This window comes from Amia ocellicauda, chromosome 7 (assembly GCF_036373705.1).
Source record: "Amia ocellicauda isolate fAmiCal2 chromosome 7, fAmiCal2.hap1, whole genome shotgun sequence".
Taxonomy (NCBI): Eukaryota; Metazoa; Chordata; class Actinopteri; order Amiiformes; family Amiidae; genus Amia; species Amia ocellicauda.
Window position 1 is genome coordinate 28,832,180 of NC_089856.1, and position 21,717 is coordinate 28,853,896.

The 21,717-nt window shown below is 40.6% G+C and overlaps 1 protein-coding gene across 1 annotated transcript; it reads right to left on the minus strand.

Annotated features, from left to right (window-relative positions):
* Positions 1 to 1,615: 1,615 nt before the first annotated feature.
* amer3 (APC membrane recruitment protein 3) lies at positions 1,616 to 21,399 on the minus strand. The gene is made up of 2 exons (XM_066708987.1): positions 18,465 to 21,399; positions 1,616 to 5,254 (listed from the first exon to the last, which is right to left on the minus strand). The coding sequence occupies exon 1, from the start codon at positions 21,397 to 21,399 to the stop codon at positions 18,481 to 18,483; it is 2,919 nt and encodes a 972-aa protein (XP_066565084.1). The 3' UTR covers positions 1,616 to 5,254; positions 18,465 to 18,480.
* Between the last annotated feature and the right edge of the window lie 318 nt (positions 21,400 to 21,717).

The following is a 21,717-nucleotide window of genomic DNA, read 5'->3' on the forward strand; positions in this document are numbered from 1 at the left end:
GTTGATATCACTAATTCGACGATTACATGTTAAAATAGCTTGCCAGACTAACATTTAATTAAAAACGGCATACTTAATTGGTTAAAAATATACACCTATCCCAGTTGCGTGTACATTGTCAAGACTGCATTCTACAGCCATATAACATAAGGCTGTTATAGCTATGTGTTCTACCTGATGCCAAACTGAATTTTGAGACTGTAAAGAAGTAACACCACAAATATTCTGCAGTGTGGACAGCATCCTCTGGCACTGTTCATAATGCAATAGTAATCTAAATGGTTAATGGTCTTCTTAGGGAGAAACTCCTAGTTTGTCATCAGACATGTATATGTTTTACAATTAACTATTTTTTGGTCAGTCTTATCCTCGGTCACAGCTGCTCCAAATAGTTAATTAACGCACCATACACTAGGTATTCTATAGTGGGAAATATTTGACACTTACTTTGTCTTCAGTTTTAATATGTAAACATGGGAACCTGAGGATGAAAAGACACAATGTATGTTTTTGTTTGGCTTATATGTAGTGTGTAACGTCTTCTAAGTTTGGACGCATGTTGCAGGTGCTTGGGGTCCACAAAGATCAACAGACCAAGCCAGCACACTTACCCGGCACAGTCCATTGGGTCTGCGGCTCCCTCCGTGTTAGTAAGTCAGACTGGAGCAGCTGTGTGAAAACAAACTGCTTCATTGTTCCGTTTCTCTTTCTCTACAGCTGTCTTAGGCTGAATCTCTGGAGCCTCCTTAGTGCACAGTCCTTTAAATGCAATGCACTTTTTCCCATCCACGATTTTTCTTTCTAAAGCGTGATTTCATGTGCATCCTAAAGAAGAGAGACTGGCCCTCAACACAACTCTCACCTCTGCTGTTTGTTTTTGTTTTAAATTAGTTTCTTGCAGCAAATACAGTAGGCTGTATATTCATAAATAACCCACCAATAACCATAAATATAGCAACAGACTCCCAGACTGATTGCTGATTCATTACTGCATCTTCAATAATAGACCAGACATCATCTAAGTAATCTGTAAAGAGCAACTGCCCCAAGTACCATCCTGTAATAGCAAAAACTTGATACTATTATTACCATTATAATATTCAAATAGCTCTATACATTTAAAACATATTTTTCAGTAGACTCATATTAGTTTTGTAGTGGTGGATCCTTTCAAAAGGGGCAAAATATGAAGTGCTGATTGAAGTCTGGTTAATGAAACCGCATCACCTTATTTGCATATGCAAAAAGAGGCTACATTTTATATAAGCTCTTTGGAGTTTCTTAAGAGACCGGAATGAGGTTTTAGAAATGTCTTTGTGAGCAATTTCCCATTTAGCCCATTACAAAAATCATGCTTGTTAACCTCAACAAACAAAGCCTGTTACTTTGCCTGCTTGTCCCCTTCACTGTGACACACAACCCCTCCTCTGGTCTTTAAACACTGTTTAAAATAGAAGACAAATCATTGCCGATGTGATGTCATTCTTTCCAATACATTCCAGCCATGGAAAAGACAAACAGAGGCAACAGAGAGAGAGAGAGAGAGAGAGAGAGAGAGAGAGAGAGAGAGAGAGATGTGCTCCATAAAACAAAACAAATTAAAGTGTCAAAAAGTTTGTATTTATAAATATTGCACAAAAATCACTTGGAATCACATGAAATGGTCTATCTTTACGCATTCTAAAAATCTCCCAATTGGTCTACTCTAAGCATGTCATGGTGTAGAAATGAATCAATATTGCACTTACAAAAATTCAGGCATGCAGACAAAAACCATTATCATGTTCACAGCATGTCCTTTTTGCACCTGGTTGTACATTGCCTTTTGTCTTACATACAGCCCAGATTTAAAGCAGCTCGCTGTGCTGTAAATGTGGGACAGAGAGAGATAGCACTCCACTGTTCGTTAGACAAAAATGATGTCCTGAGTGAATTCATCTTGAAAATTTTAAATGCATCCTTTCTGTCTTGTACTTGCATGGTTATTTGAAAAACAGAACAAAACACAAGAATGCGTATTTATTAATTCATCCCCAGAATCCCATTAAACCAAGATATTATTTAAGAGGTATGTGTTAGTTATTTAAATAAATTGCCATTTGAAATGAAACACTTGCCCTTCTTCCCCATAGTTTGTGCCAACGTGCCTTTACAATCTCTCTGAAAGCATCATAATTTAGTAATGTTTTGGGCAACTTATCGCAGTCAGACTTCCAAAGTTTACCACGAGTGTGAATGTGGAAGCTGATTCAGCCAGTGTGCGACAGAAAATATTTATCATCATGATATTGTGTGACCTGTTTTCTGAAGAGGCTGAACACCTAGTTAAGCATGTACATCTTCCCTTTTATTGTCAGAGGCTGCAGCACTTGAAGTTTCAGGAGACATCCTTCATCCTAATGCAAATACAATCAAAAGAAGCTGCTAGATCTGGCAGTTTCCATCTCCTTTGAGGCATGTGCAGCGAAAGACGGGGCCTAATTGGGCCCTGTATGTGCCATAGTATTACTACTTATGCTGTAATACAAGCAATCGTAAAAAAAAAAAAAAGGGTCTGAGAAAGCACAAATCAATCTAAACAATGTTGCTGCTGAGCCCTGGAACGACAGGGATCTCAAACCATGCTCTCATTTCTCTGTTTCCCCTGCTCTCTCTCCACTAGGTAATAAACAGAACATGTTCTACAACCAGGACAAAGCTCCCATAAAGCCTTCCTCTGTATTTGATGTTTTATTGGTCTTTGAAAAATTAAAGCAGCGTGCCTTAGCCCTGCCTGCCGCCTTCGGAGACTGGAGACGTTTTTTTTGTTGTTGTTGCATTACCTGAGCTGGGACAGAGCTGTTAATCTAAAAGGAGTTACTAGACAGCAAACATCTTTGTTCAATTTACTGCCATTTAAAATGCCAGTGTTGTTTAGTGTGCTGCACAGCACCAGCAACCCGGTTGTAGCAATTTCTGCTGTCACCAAAGCAGGCACACTAGTTTATTAATTACTATTACTATTTTATGTAATTATTTTTTGATTGGACACTGTTTGAGATCACAGATAGTAATTTTCAGGAGTGTTTTGTACTTTCAGATGTATTTTATAACAGACGAGTTGCACTCAAACCAGGGGAAAACACAATAACCAGGGAAGCAATAAGGGACTGTGGTCCTCTCTTCTTCTCTGTAGCAATTGCAAAGCTTTTACAGTATTCTATAACACTGTACTACAGTCCACCAATTCAGGCACGGATGCAACCAGCACAATCCTTAAATAAATAATTCAACTAATTAGTAGTGTAAATATGGTTCAGACCCATATATACTAAAGAACAAAGTTTAAAGTTACAGACATGATATAATCACATTGAAAGTTACATTTGAAAGAATAAAAAGCAAAGGAGTTTACATCTGAAAACAACAAACTGGGTTCTTAAAGGAAAACAATCAGAGATGCCAGTTTAATGCCCAGGCAGGGCCTCATTTTAGATTCCAGATTTCTGTGAGACTCGAGGAGAAATTCAATCTGTCTGACCAATTGGTTTTCAGAACAAAACCTGGAAATGTCAATCAGACATAATCTAAAAAGAATAAACATCAATGTCAAAAATCACCTAATAACATTATTAAACAACAGATTAAACAAACGCATCGTGGCAAACACATAGAAGCCTGGTAGATTGTAATCTGTTTAGCTGGAATGGCTTCATGATGAGGTTTCAGACTGACAACTAGATGGCCACATTGATCGCATGCACATGATATTTTTGCAAGCCCTCTCCAGACATTACATTCAAAACGGCACCATCACTTGTACAGTTTTATTTTCCAAGCCTTGACTGCAGAGAGTGTTACTGGCACAAGTTAAATTGTCCCTGACTTGTGTGGAATTCTTTCAACACTCAACTCTCCGGTGAGGTTTGCTGTGAATGTCATCTAAAAGTACTAACAAACATATGCATAAACAATTTCCCGTTGAACTACATTTGGATAATTCCAATGGAACAATTGTAAATAAATGTGTGTGCACATCAATATCACTCTGAGCTACCGCACAGTGGACAATTAGGGCCGAACACTAATCCAACTTATTTACCCTAAGATTTTGCCTTGAACTTTATAATGTTATGTCAGGATTAAAAGCCTCATTCTTGGTCACATACAGGAAAAAAACACTTTTCATAAACACTCGAGGCATTCAGCGAATCTCAACTATTTTAATACCTAGAAATGAAAACGATTATGCTTAGGCTTGTTTTGGTCTGTGTTTATGCTGTGATGTTTAAACATTGAAGTGGTTTCAGGAAGAGTTTCATAACACAGCTTATCAACCATCTTCAAAGCAAATTAAGGCCATGAAAACATGCACAAGACAATCAGTAAATCTGTCTGTTCAGGCTCTCTGCATTTCATACACATCCACACCGGGGGGGAGTTAAATTCCCGTCTCAAAGGAGCTCATCCATCCAATGACTGTATTTAAATGCAAATCAAACAATTCATGTTATAATCCACGGATCGGGTGCTTTATATGCTGTTTACCACACTCCACATAAAGACCTTGTTCTTGAAGAGGTAAAAGCACTTAACAAACCTTCTCAGTTGCCAAGAACTAAGAACTTCATATAGGTCTGGGTTCATATAAACTTGACACCTTCATTTATACAGAAAGATCTGAAACTGCTGTACTGTACACTGTACACAGAACTGGATTTAGAAACCTGTACTACTAGCACAAATACAGCACCTCAATATCATGAGCTTTGTACAATCAGTCACAGCCACCCACATTGTACTGATCCCTCAGTACAATGGTAAATGACATTTGTCATGAGTTTCTCAGAGTCAGAGAATCTCCTCTGAATCCACCAGTTCCTCAGCTGTCATTTTGTAACTGTGTAGGACACCATGCATACAAAAACTTAAAAAAAATCCTAAAAATGCATATATGGCAGGAGTCCCAATAATACAGTTTTTGTTGTTGCTTCTGCTGCTATGCTAACACAGTACTATAAAGTAGAAAAAAAAGTTTTTGCCCATGCCAGTCCATACAAAGCTGAACAGAAAAGGTCATTATTTCTAAACAGCAAATGGCAACATCCTAGGGGGCACGGTTACAACTGAAGTTGCAAAAGCTTCAAGAGACCATTTGAAAGAAGAAGACACAGAAAGAAGGAGAGAAGGATGCTGAAAGCTGGGCAGGCCAGGTCATGAGCTGTCTTTCAGGTCTGGATTGGCATTGCATGGACCTCAACCGCTCTCTGGACCTCTGCAAAGACAAAACAAAACAGGTAGAAGAGTATGTTAACAGTGAGGTTTGGTGTGGCCTCTACCCTGCTTTAGAAATCCATCAATATTAGAGATGATCTATGGAATGAATCGCAGAGATACTGGGATTGTTTTGCATTGTAAACTTTTGACATGTTCAGGAAAAAAACAAAACGACAATGACCAAGAAGAACTTATTAATACTAAATACATAATGTTACTTTCAGTGCAATCTCATGCAATTAAAAATACTGTATCTGACACTGTATTTTCTAATTTAAATTGAAAAAGAATGAAAAACACAAGGTGCCAGTATTCCTCAATGCAGTGTGTTATGTGATTTTGTTTTGTCACTAGGCTCCTTCAACTACTCCGTCTCTCATCTATGAAGGATTTTCAGTTAACAGTCACAGCTGGCCTTTTGTGCAGTAAAAAGAAAAGGAAAAAAAAACAAAAAAAAAACTTCCTGAGATCAAATCCTTCCAAACCAGAAAGTGACTAAAAGGAGCTTTGATTGCCGGGATCTCCGTTTGTGTCAATGAAGAGGATGTTGCTTTTCTCTTCTGTGTCTTTTGAATAACTTGCTAAATACTGTATGTAAATACTAGAAATGCCCCACAATATTGAAACAGTGTTTCCCATTGTACTAGCAGAGATACAGAGAAAATCTGGAAAGCACACAGCACTGGGTTTATTCTACTGGCAGGGGAAACAAGACAGCATTCTGTGTTGCCTTTTGTGGCACTACACTAGCAATTATTCCTTGTTCTGCTAAAATTCCATATTGCCACCGTCGTTAAATATGTTCTGGTGTCACAAGTCTAAGAGTAATTAACCAAGTTTCACAAAGTCGAGTCTGTTTCTCCAACATCAGCTGCAGACTGCAATGGTCACAGCAGTGACTATGAGACCATTTTCCCAGTGACAGGAGAAAACAGAGTGATAGCGATGTGAAAACCATGTAAAAGTCGACAAAACAACAAAAAGTCAGGAACCGGATACATTTTCTGAAGAGATGCATCAGTGTGCACACATACACTGCCATCATGTGGCTACAATGGATCATTGCAGTGAATAGTTCCACTGTAAGATCTGTAGGATATCCACCCCCATTGGTTAATGTGCTAACATGGAAAGCACATTGTGTACGGAAATACACACACAATCTTTAAATAATCACCTCTCAGACTTTTACAGCAACAGCCTATTATGTGGGCGTATTATGGCAAAGCTCAATGTGTGCAATTTAATAGCAAAGTCCCCAGTGACAATTACTGTTACAGTACAGGAGGCTATGGGGTTTGGATGTAACCCAGCAATGTTTCATGATAGTCATCAGGCATCACCTGACAGTCCTCCTTACAACACACTGCCATAAGTGAATTACACAACTCCAGAGCAGGGCTGGCCATTATAGTTCTGACAGAACATCCTGTCCTTCTCTAGGGCTGCAGGACAGAAACATTTCACAAGTCACCGATGCCCCTTTACACCTATAGCTTCCAGATGTGCAACAGAGCAGCTGTTTTTAGATAAAGAATGCAAAGAAATCCATGTCTGCTGGGACAAGGCATGGAGGCAGCGGAAATAAAAGAAGAAAAACAAAAGGAAATGTAGGCTAATTTTACTTTCTGTGCAAACAAATGTGCTTTGTTGCCCTGTATGGCATAAAATGACATTTGCTGCACACACTCCCTAATACTGAGGCTAATACCATGCTACATTAATTGCATTTCCAGGAAAAACAATCAAAATTAGGGTGTGAAAGCAGAATTATGGATTGCAAGAGCCATTATAGAGACGCCCTGTCTCCATGTGCTGTACTGCTGTAACTATCAAAGGCTAGACCCTACAGGAGTCTGCCCAGCAGTGTGTCTCGACCTTTGGAGTCCCTAGGTTTGTAGTGTGAGGGCTGGCACTGAGAACCAAGGACTTGCACCCCCCACCCCACTGCAACCAGGTGCAGGGTTTCAAAGTGAGACAGCAGGCTTGGAGAACAGCTCTTAAAAAGACCAGTTTAAATAATTAATCCTTCATAAATCAATGTAACCGTTTCTCATTAATCATTTAAGTGAAAGGATAACAAGGTTGATGTGTGGGGCAACCCTGAGGGCCAGGTTTAGTTCAGCATCTCTCTCTCTGTCTCTGTCTCGCTCTATGTGTCCCTATCTCCCTCTCTCTCTGTATGTCTCTCTCCATCTCTCTCTGTCTCCCCCCATCTCTCCTTGTCTCTGTCTCCCTCTCTCTGTGCCTTGCAGACAGACCAGGGGCCGCTTTAATGATCTAAACACTGACTCAGATTTGGATCATTGAACTTCCTTATGACTCTATGGATACTATATTTTTAATGTGACACCATCAGAACCCTCTGGTTTGTATCATTTTCACCTTCCAAACAGGAGTGAACTTTGTATTACATTTTTTTACCTACATTGCTGTTAAAATGTTGCCTGCTGCTGAATTAAATGGGTCATTAGTTTTATATTAACATTGTAACTAAAAATGGTTCTGTGTTCAAGGACACCTCCTTGAGTGAAAGAATGAATGATTAATTGAGGGGATACTTTCTAAACACTCTGTTCTCACTAACAGCGGCAAATAATAATAATAATAATAATAATAATAATAATAATAATAATAATAATAATAATAATAATAATAAACATTACAAAATCGTTGTGATTAATGTCACTGAAGTCAATTCCTATTGTTTGAAACTAGTTTCATGTTTATTTATTGCTGTCTGAGTAACCGTTATTACCAGGCATTTCCGAATACACTATTAGAGTCATCTGCGTTCAATGAAGAGGAAGAAATCAATCAGGGAAAGCAGCTCCCACCGGTGAGCCCATTATTTTTATTACTCTGTTTTGCACCATAACTAGCATTTCAATTAAAATTCACTGAGCGGCACAAAACTGCTGTGTTATGAAATACACAGCCATAATTGAACACTGGTTGTTTTGTAGCTTTGCACTGTGTTACTCTCTGTTTAAAATGAAAAGAAAAAGTTAAAAATCAAGTATTATATCATACAATATAGACAATTAACTATCACGGGGAAATCAAGTCAAATGGCCCCACTGCCTAAGAGACCTTTGCAACCCTGCTTTCCTGTTTCTCAATCCACCACAGCGTTGTTATGGGAACAGATCTCTGTGAGCACAGCAGCTTCATATGTGACATGATGTTTGTATGGTTGCCAGTAATGAGTAGCATTAAAATGGCCATGTATTTATCTGCATCGAATTCCCATGTTTCGAGGCCTAGCAACATTCTACTCAGAAGCCACCTTCCTTTAAATTGCTTTCCACCTTTTTAACAGTGTAAAATGACTTTAAAGATGTGCCAATGCAGAGACACTCCTACAAGAATAATGTTCAGGTTATGGAGACAAATACCACACTACATATATAGAATGCTTCCCACTATCAGCTTTTATCTTTGCAATATTTCTCCTAAATTCTTTCTTTAAAAATGGATGATTCTAAAAGGCAGTGGCCTGGCCAAAGTGCACGCAGAGCAGCCCACCAACCACACTCCAGACGGCCACCCCTGCCAGACAGCCATGAAACCTCCACACTTCAATTATTCATCTCCACTCCCTTTTTCTTAATCTTTTATTTTTAAAGCCTCAATAATGTATATTGCAACAGCTGCTGTTGTGCTATAAATAAATCATAGGGTGTATATTTATTTGTAATCAAAGTAAACGTAGGTGGGAAAACATAAAGAATGTGTGCATCACTGCCCACAATCCTGTGAGAAATCAGTGTTTATATTGCAATTACTTGTTTTTCTAAAGTGCAATAACATACATAGATGAAAGAAGGCAAAACTGGCTCTGAGCTTTTACATAATAGCGTTGTATTAAAAAACAGACAAACTAAACTAGTTTGAGATTTTACCAGGGTAGAGTTGGGATTACCTCTGTGTTCTAATACTACACATTTCTCGTCCTGCATTTGCAGTGGAGCTGGTGATGCAGTTAGCTCCTCCACTCTTCTTCACACCACCAGTTACAAATTGGAGATCACATGATGTTTTGCTTCTGGTTTAATCAGACTCCGGGGGCTATGTATGTATGTAGATGCTTTTGATAGTGATAATCCAAATAATTATCTTCCCAAGAAATCAATGTAGGCTAACATAATTGTGCTAGAGGGTCTGGGTTCAGATCTAATAGAAATAGCAGTTTGGTTTGAGTGTCTGAAACAACACAGGCTCACACAGTTGGGTACACCTCAGTGGAAGTGAAGTGGAGTGAAATATCAGTTCCAGCAGAGGGGGTTCTCTCATTCCCAGATCTGAGCTTTGAAGACAGATTCATGAACAAATAGCAATCTGACTTTTTCAGCACTTGCTCTTAATAAATCTCTGTCGGGTGTTTGTCTATCCTGGCAGATAAGTGATGAACGATGTGTTGAAGATGGTAACAATCTGAGCTTGACAGAAAGAAATCTCCCTCATCTATTATCTGTCCCACAGGTTCTGTGTGAAAATCCTGTTTCCTCAGGACTGATCCCAAAGCAAACCCTGCTCTCTAATCCACTCCCTCCTGTGCAAATACAAGTAAGGAATAAAGTTATAGAAAAACTACAGCATGGGGTATACCAGTATATTTAGCCAATGCCAGAATTAGATACATTGATAGAGACAGAGTTATAGATTGTAATTTACAATGAACACCAATCCTGTTATTATGTTTGTTGGCAGATGTAGTTGCTACATATAGTCAACACCTTAATTCTATGAGACCTTTTGACAACAAAAATAATATTTAATATACACTCACCTAAAGGATTATTAGGAACACCTGTTCAATTTCTCATTAATGCAATTATCTAACCAACCAATCACATGGCAGTTGCTTCAATGCATTTAGGGGTGTGGTCCTGGTCAAGACAATCTCCTGAACTCCAAACTGAATGTCTGAATGGGAAAGAAAGGTGATTTAAGCAATTTTGAGCGTGGCGTGGGTGTTGGTGCCAGACGGGCCGGTCTGAGTATTTCACAATCTGCTCAGTTATTGGGATTTTCACGCACACCCATTTCTAGGGTTTACAAAGAATGGTGTGAAAAGGGAAAAACATCCAGTATGCGGCAGTCCTGTGGGCGAAAATGCCTTGTTGATGCTAGAGGTCAGAGGAGAATGGGCCGACTGATTCAAGCTGATAGAAGAGCAACTTTGACTGAAATAACCACTCGTTACAACCGAGGTATGCAGCAAAGCATTTGTGAAGCCACAACACGTACAACCTTGAGGCGGATGGGCTACAACAGCAGAAGACCCCACCGGGTACCACTCATCTCCACTACAAATAGGAAAAAGAGGCTACAATTTGCACAAGCTCACCAAAATTGGACAGTTGAAGACTGGAAAAATGTTGCCTGGTCTGATGAGTCTCGATTTCTGTTGAGACATTCAGATGGTAGAGTCAGAATTTGGCGTAAACAGAATGAGAACATGGATCCACCATGCCTTGTTACCACTGTGCAGGCTGGTGGTGGTGGTATAATGGTGTGGGGGATGTTTTCTTGGCACACTTTAGGCCCCTTAGTGCCAATTGGGCATCGTTTAAATGCCACGGCCTACCTGAGCATTGTTTCTGACCATGTCCATCCCTTTATGACCACCATGTACCCATCCTCTGATGGCTACTTCCAGCAGGATAATGCACCATGTCACAAAGGTCGAATCATTTCAAATTGGTTTCTTGAACATGACAATGAGTTCACTGTACTAAACTGGCCCCCACTGTCACCAGATCTCAACCCAATAGAGCATCTTTGGGATGTGGTGGAACGGGAGCTTCGTTCCCTGGATGTGCATCCCACAAATCTCCATCAACTGCAAGATGCTATCCTATCAATATGGGCCAACATTTCTAAAGAATGCTTTCAGCACCTTGTTGAATCAATGCCACGTAGAATTAAGGCAGTTCTGAAGGCGAAAGGGGGTCAAACACAGTATTAGTATGGTGTTCCTAATAATCCTTTAGGTGAGTGTATACACCGATCAACCATAACATTATGACCACTGACAGGTGAAGTGAATAACACTGATAATCTCATTATCATGGCACCTGTCAGTTGGATGGATATATTAGGCAGCAAGTGAACATTTTGTCCTCAAAGTTGATGTGTTAGAAGCAGGAAAAATGGGCAAGCGTAAGGATCTGATCGACTTTGGCCAAATTGTGATGCAGCTCTTGTGGGGTGTTCCCGGTCTGCAGTGGTCAGTATCTATCAAAAGTGGTCCAAGGAAGGAAAAGCGGTGAACCGTCGACAGGGTCATGGGCGGCCAAGGCTCATTGATGCACGTGGGGAGCGAAAGCACGGGCCAGCTTTCAATCCAACAGACAAGCTACTGTAGCTCAAATTGCTGAAAATGTTAATGCTGGTTCTGATAGAAAGGTGTCAGAACACACAGTACATCGCAGTTTGTTGTGTATGGGGCTGCGTAGCTGCAGACCAGTCAGGGTGCCCATGCTGACACCTGTCCACTGCCAAAAGCACCTACAATGGGCACGTGAGCATCAGAACTGGACCACAGAGTAATGGAAGAAGGTGGCCTGGTCTGATGAATCACAAGTTCAAGGTGTTGAAATTCCCCAGATCTCAATCCAATCGAGCATCTGTGGGATGTGCTGGCCAAACAAGTCCGATCCATGGAGGCCCCACCTCGCAACTTACAGGACTTAAAGGATCTGCTGCTAACGTCTTGGTGCCAGATACCACAGCACACCTTCAGAGGTCTAGTGGAGTCCATGCCTCGACGGGTCAGGGCTGTTTTGCTGGCAAAAGGGGGACCTACACAATATTAGGCAGGTGGTCATAATGTTACAGACGATCTGTGTCTATATCTGGTATAATACATGTTCATATTGGTTTCTTTTTATTTTATTACCCCATATATCTATTAGCACAGAAACACACCCAGAGTGTGATTAGTTATTTTGATATTATTGTTTTCCCAGCAATATATTCTATGTATATAATACATCACTGCTGTGATCGGACCTCTGCTGCAGTTTATGTCTTACTGCAGAATGTCCCAGAACAGGTTTTGGCTTGAATATTTTAATTTCCTAATGCCCTGAGGTGTCCCTGTCTCTGTCTCAGAGTTAAAACCCATTTGCGTTGGTCACTGTGTCCGTTTATGTACAGTTACCCAGTAAATGTATATCTGTTCTGCTCTCCTTTGACTCTAATTTCAAGTCAAAGCAAAATCTACCAAGAGAAATAATCATCTAACAAAACCAATTTGAGGAGACTGGAACAAGAAAATCCAGGTATATCAATAAATGTAATATTAATCTGAAGTTCAATATAGTAACGATATATAGTATAATCTACTTTTACAGTTTACATTGGGATTTGGATGTTTTGGGTTACAGTTTAAGCCCAGAATTTATATTGCCAAAATAATATAGAAAATCCCTTTGGTTTTAAGATGAAAACAAATGTAAACTTTGGCAACATTTTCCCTGACCTCAAAATGCTTCTCAGACAAAATTGACATGTATTTCATAATAAATATTGTATTACAGTTCATGTTAATGCTGTTTATACTTTCATCCATCCATCCATCTTTGAAACCACTTATCCTGGTGAGGGTAGCAGGGAAGCCGGAGCCGATCCCGGCAGGCATAGGGCGCAAAGCAGGAATACACCCAGGATGGGACGCCAGTCCATCGTTGGGCAATGTTTATACTTTCAGTTTAAAGTATTAACAACCATTCTGTACATAATTTTATATTTTCAAAAACAGAAAAACAACATTGGACACTGGATTTCTTGCTTGTCACATAAACAAGTGTTTGTGTGCTGCAGCAAACTGTACTAAACCTGGTCAACTCTTCACAGGAAAAAACTAAAACAGGAAACCCTGTACTGCGTTATTAAACCTGTTTTAAACATATGCAGCTGTTAAATAGGACAGAAGCAGAGGAAGGACTGAACTGAACTCACATTACTAACTTGAGCTGCTAGCCTGAGCCAACGCCAAGGTGACTGAAGGCTGATGTCTTACCACAGTGACCTTGGGTTGTCGTTTTTTACAGAGTGCACAGCAATCCCCATCTAATCTGCGGCCTGTCTTCGCAGCATGGTCTCTTCAGTGCCAGTAAGGCTTTTAAGAGAGCTAGTTTCCATGGAGACCAAGCTTACCCAAGGTTCTGCGAGATGCTGCTTAATATGGTAGCTGCAGCTCCGCAGCCGAGCAGAGAGACAGAGAGAGAGAGAGACAGAGAGAGAAAGACTACGGTACAAAGCTAGTTCTCATTTTCCCTCAAAATAATTTAGGAGATTACAGACAAAATTGCCTGTCAGTGTGGCCTGCTTTCATTGACTTTCACTTTCTAATGCCGCCTGTGCACCTGGCTAATTATAGATCTCGCTGTGCCCTTTCCCTCCAGGCTGTGCTGATTCCTAATTACAGCACTGTCCAGTCAATAAAACCTTCCCAACAGCAAACATGCCACCTTCACAGGTTTCAGTGACTATTCTACTCCAGGCAAATGTCAGCACTGACTGCAACACTGAGGATTTCATTACATTGCTCAGCCGATGCATACAATTTATTCAGAGAAAAAAAATACAGGTGCTTATCTGGCAACTGTGTATTTCAGTGAAAGAGCAGTGAAAATGGTACAGAACTGATTCATAAGCAAGGAATGCAAGCATATGGTTAAGGGCACACTAAGACTGGCTATAAGGGGACTGACATGTGGGACATAATTTGGTATAAACTATAACTTAGGAGTGATAAAACAATATTCATTAGAAAAGGAAATAGTTAAAGCTAAACGTAATAACAGGTGATTGTAATAGGTGATTTACCAGCACAAAAAACAAAGAAATACTTAAGACTTTGACAAAAACTGAGAAAAGATTAAAAGGCTTTATTGTTGTTTGAGGTACAACAGGCATGTGCAATATTTTTCACTGTCGTCCCCTATCTTATCTAGCATCAGTCATAACCACTGAGACAGAAGCTGTTATGTGTTATGGATTCCCCAGATAATGGCAACACAACACATGCATTTTTATATATTCTCCATATAAGAACTAAAGCTGCACAGATGGATACACCCAGTTATACCAAATACATGCTTAGTTGCAAGGAAATTGCATGGTTTCCATGCTGTTTCTATTCTGCTGCCACCAGAGTTTGAATGTATTTCTTGTAATACTCTAGTGGTTTGTGTGCCTTGATCTTAATGACTCTCAGACCAAATCTGTCTTGGTAGATTTAACAGGGTATTAATAATTGTCTCTCTCTCTCTGCCTTTGGTTGAATTAAACCTCCAGTTAAAGGCAATATTGCACAGTTTGACCCTGAAGCAGATTTGCTAGTTTCACTGGACTGCAGCCATTCCTCTTTTCATTTCACAGCCTGTCTGGCAAGGTTAGGTGTCAGCTGTAGGAAAAGAGATATACAGCAAACTGTTCCCAGTGTAAGGGGCCAGCATCAGTCATGTAGATTAAAAAGTAGATTCTGTACAATATATGCCAACCACAAGGCAGGGGCAAAAGGTCTGCATTGCCTGTGAAAAGGGACATGCCTTTGCAGATATTTACTTTATTTTGCATAGTAACAATCTGGATTCCAGATGCTGTACCTGCACTTGATTGTGACTATTTATGAAGCAGCAGAGCAAGAAAACGAAGACCTGTAGGAAAGGGTCCAGTAACATGGAGAAATCCTTCAGCTTCCAGGAAAGGTCCAGCAGCACTCTCCTATTGCACTCCTCCCCTGCTGGGTGTCCTTTAGGTGCCCAGGTCAGACAGGCTGAGCCTGGTGTGGCCCATCTGGAGAATGTCAGTGGAGCAGCAGTATTGCTGGTAGTTGTTAAGAGGCCACTGCACTGCTTGTTCTGTGCCTCCAGGGATTGCACAGCATGTGAAATGAAGGAGAAAATTACTTAATTTACCATCTCAGTGTAGAGTGTGTGAAGACACTGATAGAGCTACTGGTGGAGGGAAAGCTAACAGACTCAACCCTCAGGGGTAGTTGGTCCAGTGTACCTTCATCTCCCCCCTGCCTCAGCAAATTATATTTTACCCTGTCAGCCATGACCTATCAACCACCCCATACCACTGCAGTCATTCCTAAAGACCCCAAGAAGGATAACAGTAGCTTTGCACATTCCTCAGTTGTCATTTGCTTTTGGAGAGAATTTTACCACTTTCACTCACTGAGTCACTTATGAGTCTTTTATAAAACCTTCAGGACTAGAACCAGTGTAAAAAATAATTACTAATACATGCCAGAAACATAGACAGGACTTATCAAGAGAGAATGCCCTTTTAGACTATGAAATTATGCTGAACATGCTGATGCTGCAGTCATGAAATATGTAGATATGTTAAAAGGAAAACAGTTTCACAACATGAAAACACAGTATGTGCCTTTAAGTTTAAAATCACCAGTAAATCCAATTGTTTCAATTCTAAACATAATGTACAAAAGCTACCCAGACAGCAGGTTGTTTAATGGTATGTGACAGATCAGTCATTTTAAACAATTAAGGATTTATAAATAGAAGAGACTAGAATGAGATCAGCAGCACAGTATCCCCCCAGGACCTGGCTTGAATCTGATCTGAAGCACTCACAAGCTTGCCCTTGCAGTCCCTGACAGAGAGAGATCCATCCATCCCGCAGAAACATGGCAGTAATGGAAGACAAAAGACCACTAGCTGAGCAAGGAAAGTCTGACAGTAACCATATATGTATAAATGGTACAAATTACTTGCTTTAAGATACCAGTCTGGATTTAGAATAGTAAAGGACTACACTATTCAAACAAAGACAATTTGCAAATATGCTATAGTGGCAATATCTGCCAGCACAATAATACATGGTGTCAGATAAGAAAAGCAGTAGAACACTTTGTCTTATCTGACTTTGGGATGAACCTTTGGGATGAACTGGAATGGTAAACCAGGATAGCCATCTATCAAAAGAGTTACAGCTGCCATTACAGCAAAGGATACATACTAAGGACATATATAAGATTAAATTACATAAATTGCATTACTACTGTTCCTTGTACATTTATTATTCAATTGCGTCTCTCCATGTAATTCGTTTGAAATAAAGCATCAGCCAAATACATTTGTAAATGTGTCATAGAAATAAATATGTCATGTTGTAAAGATGATCAGATACATGACTATAGTGACATCATGATTACAGCACAATGAGCAACAAGGTGAACAGATTAATCAAGCTGCTCTCTCTATTATTATAGGGTTATAAGTAACCTGCACGAATTACATAATTTAATTTAAGGCCTTCATTCCCAGAGTCATTACTAATTATCAGTTTGATTGGGGTGCAGGGACAGATGCTGAAAATGAAATAAATTAATGAACAAACTTGGAAAATTATTTACCTTAATAACTTTATTTCACCTTTTAAAACAAAACAAGAATCTCAGGACATATATTTATTTCAGTTAGTTCTTTGTATCATCTCCGTTGAAAAACTAAAGGACAGAATTGTTCCTCTGTTCTGTACTGATGCACAACAAATCTGGGTGTGAAGCGATTACCACTTTGGCCACACCGCTGAAGATTAAATAGATATTGTCTGTAAATACTCTGACAGGATTCTGTGGTGTTGCTGAGAACAGCCTCTTGGTATCTGGGACACGACAGACCGAAAGAGGCCCAAAGTATTAAAGGCGGGTTTGGGCATGGAAGTGCACCTCTGGGATCTCTTCATCAGTATGACTAATTTAAGTGTTAATTGATTACTTTAACAATGCGCTCACCTTTCCCTAAGGGGCACAAAACTATCTTAAAAATTGATAAGGTTTCAAAGAATATGAGAGAGAGAGAGAAAGAGAGAGAAAGGGAGAAAAAGATATACAAACAGTGCTATATTTATGGCATAGCACATATTCAACCAGCAAGACTTGCTAAGGCTCTTAATTTGAACTGAACAATTTGAACAATATAAATTCAGTTCAAGACATTGACCTTCACCTACCGCTGTCTCAACCACACTGCACCAAGCTACCTTCAGACCCTCGTACTTCCAGGATATAAGACCTCATATATTGTACACACATGTGTAAATTGGAATTTGTAAAATGTATTATGCTTTGAATTGCACTGTATTATGAAAATTGGAATTTGTAATGTTTTATGTCTTGAATTGCACTGTATTTTTGCACTTTGTATTGCGCTTATATTTTGCAAGTTTCCCTGGATAAGGGCATCTGCTAAGTAATAAATAATAATAATAATAATAATAATAATAATAATAATAATATATAAAAAACAACTAAAAAACTAATTAAACTATTGATAGTGTAAGAAGCACAACATCTATCCCTTAAACTGCCTTCTGCATATAGTTCCACCCTAACAGGCTGTCCATGATTTTTTTGCTAAATCTCTTTACAATGGCTCTTGTTATTAGATTGCCGGTGTAGAACATCCTCCTGAACTAAGCTACACAATGGAGATACTTTGTCTTTGGGTGTTAGCTGTTGAGGTGAAAGTGTTAAAAACCTTCAACAGGTCATTGTCACTTTGCATTATTGCCGCTTTCTCTCTCTTTACCTTTTGGCAAACCAGTCACCTCTTGTCAAACCAATGTGTTTGCCATTCATTCAAGCTGTGAGAGAGCAAGAACAACTTGGTGACATTAACTGATGCACAGAAATAAACAGAAGCTTGCTGGCTGGATTTCGTAATTCATAAGGAAAGGGAAGAATTTATCTTTTGGAAAGAGGCACAACAACCACCTTGAAAAAGGTCAAGCTGTAAAGGTGATTTTGGCACCCAACAGGGAGTGTGAAGGAGCATTAGCAAAAGGACAAACACTGTGCAGCCTTCATAGCCTTTAACATATGAGAAAACATATATTGTAAGGAATTAAATTCACAGCAGTTCCCCTATAATGCATTATGCTACCTCAAAATAATTTGTATTAAGAATGTTTGTTGTAACAATAAAAATTAGGACAATTCTGCATGTAGACTGGTTTGTTAATCATAGTCTTTCTCTGTCTTTATCAAGCAGTACTCCTGATTCAGAAGGAATTACCAAAGATATTAGCTATATTAATGTTAAGTCTAGCTTTTTTTCATTAGCTTTGACATGTGCTTCAATTCAAATCGAGTCAAGGCTGTGTTGTCACGTTAAACAGTCATAAAATGGACATTTTCTATTTTTCCAACCAGCACCTACCTGTTTTCAACATCTTTCACTTCTTTATCCTCCTTTTCCATTCTTCTTTCTTCTCTTCTGCCATCACATATCCACACGGGCCATCCCGGTTTACTGTCAACTTCCGGTGTCGTCTTACTTTTTCGAGTTGTTGCCCCTTGCTGTTTCCATCCCCATGCTGCCCTGTTGTGTGTTTCTGGCTGCTGGTGAACTCAGAGAAGGCAGAATTGGAGAGAGGGAGGAATGTGGGCCTGAGTGGCTGGTCTTCATATGTGTCACCAAGGAAATCAGACCTAGATTTGTCTGATGAAGGACTCCAGTATGTTTCCAGAACAAGCTCATCTGAGCTGTTTGTTGTGACCAGCCCAATTTCCAATCCACCACCCTCCTGTTGAGGAAGTAAGTCTTGAACGTTGCTTTGTTCCGGTTGCAAGGTGCCAGTGTCTTTCTCTGTACTTCCCTTTGTCTGACTGTGACAACTGGTGTCTTGTCTTCTCTTGTCCATACTTCTTGGTGTCTGGTTTTTCTTGGGTTTTAAAAATCTGTGGATCTGATCTTTTTCATTTTCTAAAATCAGGTCTTTCTCTTTCTTGCCACTGGTGTTCTGGTCAAACTGTAGGAAGAATGGCTCGCTGTCCTTCAGCTCCTGGGTCACACTACCATTGATCTTCAGAGAAGATACCTGGCCTACACATTGCTCCAAGAGGTTCATTAGGTTAAGGTCACCTCCTCCTCTTGATGGGCTGATGGGAGATTCAAAGATCCCCAGTGGCAATGCATTGTGGGTCCCCTTGAGGTCAACTGGAACAGATTTTTTGAAGCCATCAGCAGCACAGTTTAGGAGCTCAGAGGTTTTAATGTGTTCAATGAAGGACAAACATGAGGCACACAATAGCAATTCCTTTGAGCTGTGTTTCAAGGATGCCCTACAGGACTCACAGAGAGATTCTTTATTAATAGCAAGCAGAATTATAGCATTCGCCCCTGTGCCTGGTGTTCGTGGGGAAGGCAACTTTATATCTTTGTTTAGCATGAAAGAGTGATCATCACTGAAAATTTTGAGACACCTACCATTAGTGGCAGTTTTGAACTTGGCTTCTCCATGTCCATTAGAAGCATTACATTCAGATAAAGCAGAGACAAATCTGTCTTTACTGAGTTGGAAGGGAACAACTCCAGACACAGGAGTCCCATTTTGTGAGCAGACTGGTCTCTCTTTAGAAAGATGTTTCGATGAATCACTGTGCTCACTCCACGTGTGCTTTCTTGGCACCTTCCGCATTACTGGAGAAATTACCTCTCCATTCAGACACCCACTATTTCTCTGTTGCTCCGTCCCATTACACACTGCCTCTGATGGGCTAAGCTTCTCAGTTCTGTGCTTGAGCCAGTTCACAATGCCCATCGCCAGAGAGATTTCAGTGTCGCACAATTTTAACAGGCACTCCTTGCCCTTCCAGTTGCTCTGCAGGAGTTCCTGGCCAATTACGTCCAGAGCCAGTGGGGGAGCAAGGTTTTCCTCAGCACCAACATGGAAGCTGTACATGGACAGTGGAAGGTCACTAGACTGACCTAAATCACTCTCGGATAGGCTCATGTCATCGTCAAAGATCGGAGTAATCCCAGTCTCATTGGGGTCATAGAAGAGCTCATATAGTGCATCACCACTGTAGCTATCTCTGGGAAACCTGCTGGAGCCACAGGGTGTGATGGATCCCCTGCTGTTGTCCTCTTGACCAGGGCTGAATGAATCATAATAGCCCTCATCACTTGTGGAGACCGACTGATTTTCACTCTTTGGTGTCGTCACATCTGCATTTAAATCCACTGTCATCTCCTCTTCAGCAGGAGTGGGGAGGCTGCTAGGGGATGCACCTAGGTTTTGACTGGCTGGCTGGTTTTGGGTAGGGCTTTGTGTACTCAACACCTTTCTTTCAGTTCTAGAATTCTGGCGTAACAGGACTGTTCTGCCCAAGCCATCCCATATTCCCAGGAAATCCATCACCTCTGTTTGATGGGGAGATGCCAGCTGCTCCACACCACCCTGGAAGGACCCCCCCACTGGGCTGGGCTTTCTTGGTTCGCACACATCCTTGTCCGGGTCCTGTCTCCGCTCAATCCCCAGAGAGATGTGCTGCTCCTCATCTGCAAATATTTCCCCACACCCTGCCTGGGAGTCAAAGCTTTTCAGGGAAGCCACATCTTCACAGAAATTGCCATAGCACTCGTTAGAAGAGTCTGACAGAAGATCGCTATTGGAGAGCTCTGGTGGCACAGGATTCCCAGTAGATCGCTCCCTATGTTTCGAGGATTTCCTAGACTCTTTTGAAGCAGTTTCCTTTCCTCCAGGGCCATGATCTAAGGGCACAGGAGAGGCTGCCTTCTCATGCTTGTGCCTCTTCATCCCAAACAAGTCTCTGAAAGCCTTCCTGGGCTTCCTCAGTGAGATCCTCTTCCTGGGAATAGACTTGGCAATGGACGGTACGAAGGGCACTTGAGGAGTAAAGTCCCTGTAGTCGATGATTTGCCGGCCATAACCTGAGACACCACGGTTTTCTTGCATCAGTCTGCCATAACCATCAGAGGAGATCCCAAACCCAGAAAAGCTCACACTGCTCACCAGCCTACCCCTCCTCTGGGCAGAGGGTGACAAGCTTTCCCCAGAGCTCCCACTGTCTGGCATTGGCTGTAGCCCCATGCTCACAACACAGTCATGGGTCTTGCTTTTCCTTACAGATTGGCTATGACCCCAGCCCTGGCCGCAATCACTGGTGGGAACTCCAGAGGAACCCTCCTTGCTGCTGTCTTCTCCCCCTCTGCTGCTGGCTTCATTACACGCCACAGAGCTCACCTGCAGGCATTGGACATGCTCACCAGATTTGACATCCACAGTGGGGCTGATCTGATCCTTGGGGAGCTGCAAGCTGCTTTTTGGGGGGCTCTCTGTCGGCTCCATTTTGACACTTCATTGGCATTTCTGGTAAGAAGAAAAGATCAGAGGAAATGTATAATTGTTCATAAAGATCTTATTGTCCCTTTAGTTCAAATTATATTTCACATCAATATATTTTGCATAAATTAAAAACAAAATTAACTCTTCTCAAACTGGTATACCTGACCAAAATGTGTCATGCGTGACCAACACATGTCATATGGAAGCCAAAACTGTCATATGTGACCAAGAATGAAAGAACAAAAACGCAAGAAAGACAAATTTGAGAAAGAAGCAAAAAGGGAAAAAAAGAAAGGATTACAATTCATATTTGGCAGCTAC